This window comes from Sinocyclocheilus rhinocerous, unplaced genomic scaffold (assembly GCF_001515625.1).
Source record: "Sinocyclocheilus rhinocerous isolate Xijiao unplaced genomic scaffold, SAMN03320098_v1.1 scaffold962, whole genome shotgun sequence".
NCBI lineage: Eukaryota > Metazoa > Chordata > Actinopteri > Cypriniformes > Cyprinidae > Sinocyclocheilus > Sinocyclocheilus rhinocerous.
The window spans coordinates 254,623-260,622 of record NW_015656169.1 but is presented as its reverse complement, the minus strand read 5'-3'; the positions used below and the strand labels follow the sequence as shown (position 1 = coordinate 260,622).

General features: G+C 38.6%; 1 protein-coding gene across 1 annotated transcript in view; it reads left to right on the top strand.

Annotated features, from left to right (window-relative positions):
• Nucleotides 1-6,000, top strand: part of LOC107719783 (dynein, axonemal, heavy chain 2) — a 138,668-nt gene that overhangs the window by 18,961 nt on the left and 113,707 nt on the right. The window contains exons 10-13 of the mRNA XM_016527297.1: nt 2,421-2,660; nt 2,845-3,033; nt 4,665-4,812; nt 5,160-5,352. Of these exons, the coding sequence (XP_016382783.1) occupies nt 2,421-2,660; nt 2,845-3,033; nt 4,665-4,812; nt 5,160-5,352 (770 nt within the window). The remainder of the gene's footprint in view (nt 1-2,420; nt 2,661-2,844; nt 3,034-4,664; nt 4,813-5,159; nt 5,353-6,000) is intronic.

Here is a 6,000-nt window from a genome sequence, read left to right as displayed (position 1 = left end):
GACGCGTTTCAGAAAGGCGGGGCATACAAGAGAAACAATAATGTACAGTATGTGGAAAATAATGTGTTTTTTGAACCTTAAACCGCATAAACACATTTCATTACACCAAATACACAAAATAATGTTCTTTTTAGCAACATCATATGACCCCTTTAAAGATGTGGTCTGAGATTTGAGCTCTGTAACAGACCGCAAATGCTGCACTAGAATTAGTGGTCAGATATCTGGCAGGTGCTGTTTTTATTAAACAAGACCAGGAAGGCCAAATATAAGCTTGTGGTTTAATAGCTTATAAAGGAGACATCTATAGTGAATGACAGATGTTTACAACTTTTACATTGAGTGTAGACAAGAACGTTTGGAATTCAGTTGTAGTTAGTTTTAAGGGGTTTAGAACTTTTCTCACATGTTGGGAGACCAACAGGTTAGGGTTTGGACTGTGAGAAGAAGGGCTGGCTTTGACAAATAAATATAACAGTTGGCTGGCACTTTATTAGGAAGACATCCAAAAGAAAATATGAAGAATGAATCAACTATATAAATCCCATTTTATCCCATTTATACTACCATTCAGAGGTTTGGGGTCTTTAAAGTTTTTGAAACAAGACACTTACACTCTATCTAAGAAAACCGTAGAAACCGTGATCAATTTTTTTTTAAAGATTCCTTGATGAATAGAAAGTTTTAAAGTATTTATGTGAAATAGTCATTTTTTGGAAACAAAGTAAGTCTTTACTGTCACTATTGATCAGTTTAATGCATCTCTGCAGAATAAGAGTATTCATTTCTTTTCTTTTCTCTCTTTTTGAACAGTAGTGCAGTGTTTCCCCTGCCATTATTTTAGGGGGGCGATTGCTTTTGTAATGCAAGAATAAGGCAGCAGGCTTTACTGAGAATGGAAGTGCGACTCAGTGGAGGGCAATTGTGAAATCTATTCACTTCCTCTGCTGGCTGTCCATCACTCCTACATTGTACAAGGCAATATGATATTAAAGCACTGGCAGTGCCCTTTAGCCATGTGGTAAAGACGCACATGCACAAACACACATACGCAAAGGCATACAAGCAGAATGCCCCATCTACTTTAATAAAGGCCACACAGGCATCTCTCAGTATATGTCAGACATCCTTCGAGTCCAAAACAGAGCTGGCAACAGCTTCAGTGGTAATGGAGAAGTGTGGAGAACACGACACATCTGAGCTTACATACACCCACACACACTTAGAAATGCAAGTATACATTCTACACACTCCTGCACATAGAGTAATCTTCCCCTTTGAGGCTTATTTCATGTGACACGTTTCATCCCATGAAAAAGTCATGAGACGAGCTGGATCCAGAGCTGGAAGGAAGAGTGAGATTATGCGGCATGTAAGATGCTTCTGAGAACCTCTGTGCAAACTCTCAGAAACGTCTCAGTATCGCTGCCCTCCACAGATTGAATAGAGAGCTGTTGGATGCGAAAGCTTGATGCTTTGTGGATAAGAACTGCCTCCTTTAATTTTGAGCACAGGAATAGAGGTTGAAATCAGATGCTCTATTTCTGTAGAAGAGTGAGAGAGGGAGACATGAGCTGGAAAATCCTGCTGGAAAACCCCTGCTGCTCTGTTTGAATGTGTTTTCCATCCTTCTCCCACCACATTCCTCTCACACCCGTTCTGCCTTTTCTTTTCTTTTCTTTTCTTCTCTTTTCTTTTCTTTTGTTTTTGCTGTTTTTGCTGTTTTTGTTTTTGCTTTTATGTTTGTGTTTGTGTTTTAGGTTGTTTTTATTCTTTAAGTTTTTTTGTTTGTGTTTTGTTCTGTTGTTTTTGTTTAGTTTTTAGTTTTGGTTTGTATTGGTTTTGTTTTTGCTGTTTTTGTTTGTTTCAGTTTCTTTTTTTGTTTAGTTTTTTTACGTACACTGCATTGTGGTGGTAAATTCTGCATTGGCAAGTACCACACAGATTTTCAACCACACTCTCTCACTCTGTTTTTTTCTTTTTCTTTTTCTCTCTCTCTGTTTTTTTATTTTTTATTTTGCAATGCAATGCAATTAATTTTCCTCATTCATTTGGTCATTAGATGGGACAGCCTAATAGAGGAGCACCTGAGCTTTTAATGGTTGCTTTGTGCTATAACTCTTCTCAGAGAATTTAGTCAAAACTAATTGTGTGTTGCTCCTCACTACAAGTAAAACATGTATTCCCATATGTAAATGCTGAAGTATTGTTTCACAATAGCTTAGAGGCTTTGGAACGCCGAAAGACCAGTAAAGTGGAAGCTCATTGGAAGCTGTGTAGAGAATCTTTGTGTACAAAACTGTTATAAAGAAAATGATCAAATCTTACAGTTTACTAAGCTGTGTGTTTTGAGATTAACATTTGCACTCTATCTTTGTTTTTCTGCTTTCTCTGATTTTGATCTCTCATCTTTCCCACAGGTGCAGTTAATGGTGGATGAGTATAAGGCAGCTAGCTTAGCTGCCTCTAAGCTCTGCGAGCAGATAAGTGAGCTGCTTTTGGTGCGTGTGGATGGCAAGATGGTCTATGGAGACCTGGAGTTACAGGAGGATCAGCAGAGTCATCAGCATAGCCAGCTGCTCCGACTGCAGAACGCTCACCAGGACATCATCAAAATCATGGCCAGAGTCTATGGGACCTTCCACCTAGATGGCCCAGAGGTTGGACTGTCTGTTTGTTGTGTCTTAGGATCTTTTCTACTAAAGCAATACATTGTGATTTAATGATTTACCTTGTTTAAGGAGTGTTGTTGGTGTAAAATCAGCACAATGCACAACCTAAAGTAGCTTGAGGTTGTTATGGTAAGGACTTCCGATTGACTTCCATATTTGTGTGTGTTTTCAGGTGCAGCAGCATTGGGTGTCATACATGGAGAAGATGGACCGAATGGTTGAGGAGGCGTTTCGTGTGAATATAAAGCGCTCTCTACAGGAGCTCTCTAAAGCCATCAATGGAGACAGCAAGACATCCCCGAACCCCTTATTCAGAGTAGAGGTGGTACTGACACAACAGACTCCTCGGTCTCCTGCTCAGGTACACACAGACAGACTCTATTTGTCAAATCTAATAATGCAGTGGCTATTGATAACATTGCTTACGTGACGAGGTGACCCTTACCTCACATTTAGACATCACAAACATACCCTCTGTGATTTCAAGGCAAAAAGTTTAAATACAAAAACTGTGTCGATTTATTGTGTTGGTCACGGAGAGCTGCTGGCCATGTGTTTTACATACAGCATAAAGACACTATCATACATCAAGCAGAGGGCATTCAGAACACCACAACCTCTATAAATCACAGCTGTGGCAGCACTGCTGCGTTATTCAGCATTTTACTCTACTGCTCAGCTCTACAGAGGTATATTTGGACTAAGGCCTATGGGTAATGTCCCATGATGCTTAGTCAGCTAAACACAGTGAGAAAGAAAAAGCAGAAACGTTAGTGTGACTTAATTGAGTGTATTTTAGGGACAGTGGTTGCATTGGTCTGTGGAGACCGACTGCCTCAGGCAAAGCGCTCTAAGTGCCAGACGGAAGGGAAATGCATTAATGCTAGCTCAGGACACACCATCAAAGGCCCTTTCACACTGAATGCAAAATGAATAAGCAAAACAAATCATTGATGAATGGTCTGTTCACACCAAGAGCGAAACGAATATCCGTCAGGCTGATCGACAACCGAATGCACGCTGGTACAATAGTTGCTGCGACACACCTTTTCCAGCTCTCACAGTGACAATTATAAACGGTCACAGAAACCACAAGACACTGGACAAGCTAGCAAGATCAAGATTCTGTTATATTTCAGGAATAAAAATAAAAATTGATTCTGAGACTCATGATTCTATATTTGAAAACTTTCCTACATTAACAGAGTCAGAGTGGTCACATTTACATACTTTTGTGATGAAACTTCACATGAGAACAGTCAAAACATTTTTGGGCTATCAACATGAAAAGTGATGCAGTCCTTATTAACATATCATTTGATTATTTGCATTTTTTGTAAATGATTTTGTGAATAATTCCTTTTCAGTTCATTTACATGTTATTTTTCCTTGAAGCTGTGTGTTAATGTGTTCACTACAATAGGAAAAATACACTAAAAGTTTATTAGAGAGGTTTATTTGGTCAAAATTTAGTAAAAACAATGAATATTTACAATTCAAAATAACTTTAATATATTTTTAAATGTAATTAATTCCTGTGTTGGCTTAGCTGAATTTTCAGCAACCATTAATCCAGTTTTCATTGTCACATGATCCTTCAGAAATTATATGCTTTTGCTTATAGGCTGATTTGGTGATCAAGAAACATTTTTAATGGTTCTTTGAATATATATATTCTTTGAAAGTTCAAAAAACAGTATTTATTTTCAACATAGAATTCATTTGTAACATTACTCTGTTGCAAAATGTCTTTACTATCACTTTTGATCAATTTAATGCATCCTTGCTGAATAAAATTATTTACAAAACATATTGACCCCAAACTTTTGAACTATAAATAAATCACAAAATTAATACCATGTAATTGTTGTTATCATTTGGCAGCCCTAGTTTGTATTTAATGAATATAATGATTCTGTCCTTGAAAATATTTTTCCCCTGTTTGTGCCACAACATTTTTTCCACTGTATGTGTTTGTGTTTGTTTGTCCAGGTGGATTTCTCCCCTTCTCTCCAGAAACTGGCCCACATAGTGAACAGCATTAGCTCTCAGCTCATCAAGACCATGTCAGGGTTCAAACGTCTGCCAGACCTGCTGACCCGCCAGCACTCACAGCGAAAACCTATCCACAGCATCATCGGTACACCCTCTCTCAATCTCATTCGCCATATCCCTCCTACGTTTGCCATGTATGCCCTCTTTTTATTCCTGTTTCCTCACCTTCATGTCATTCCAAACTCATATAACTTCCTTCTGTGGGACACAAAAGGAGAAATTATGAATTGTATGGATCCACTCTCTTTATACAAAATCCTTCTTTTGTATTCCACTGAAAGAAGGAAGTGAATGACACATGGGTGACTAATTGATGATGAGAATTTTCATTTTTGGGTTAAAAAAAATCCATTCACATCATCATTTGTGTATTGCTTAAAATAATCAGCAGTTGTTTGGCATCAACAATGCTTTACTCCTTTTCTGTTTCAGAGCAAGATGAAGAGATCTGTAAGCTCCAGGGAGCCATAGCTGCAGGAATGGTGACTAATGCATCTTACCTGCAGACCTACCTGAAGACCTGGGACAAACACAGAGAGATCTGGGAAATCGAAAAAGACGGCTTTATACAGCGCTACCAGCGGCTCAACCCTACAGTAACCTCCTTTGACGCTGACATAGCCAGGTCTGTAACTTTCCTTCATTCTCTTTTAGTAGAAAAATTAGTTTTTAAGGTTGTAAAAGCAGGGTCTAAATGGTCTAAAAAGTATGCGCTAGTAAGATTTGTGAGCTTATGTATTATTCGCAGTGCTACTAGTAAAATAAATGTTTCTTTAGTGAACAAATCCACTAAAGGATTTACCATGTTTCTCTCACCATCATACATGCATCTCTTTTCATTTAAAATGCATGAGTCGTGCAAGCACACTAGAGGGGTGTGTTTGAGGTCACATGAGAAACGATGTGATGGCCTTTCAGACTATTGACGTGTCTGTAGCACAGATGTGCCAGTCCTGAGGGGCAGGGTCAACATCTTTTCCCTATAGATTTGATCTGCACTCGCCAAATCGTTATCATGTCAACAATGGATGCTTGAGTGTGTGTGTGGATCAGAAAGTGAGTGTGTGCAGTGAGACAGAGACTTCGTGTGTGATTGTGCATTAATGACCTCGTGCATGCTGGGAGGACACTTGTGTGTTGCCTGCCGCCCCCGTTAATGTCTGAAGTTTTTTTCACATCAATTAATGCATGCACAGACACATTTTATTTTAAACGACTATGGTTAATGTAACTTCTTGCTTTATCTTCACACTCACTCACAAAATCAAATGAT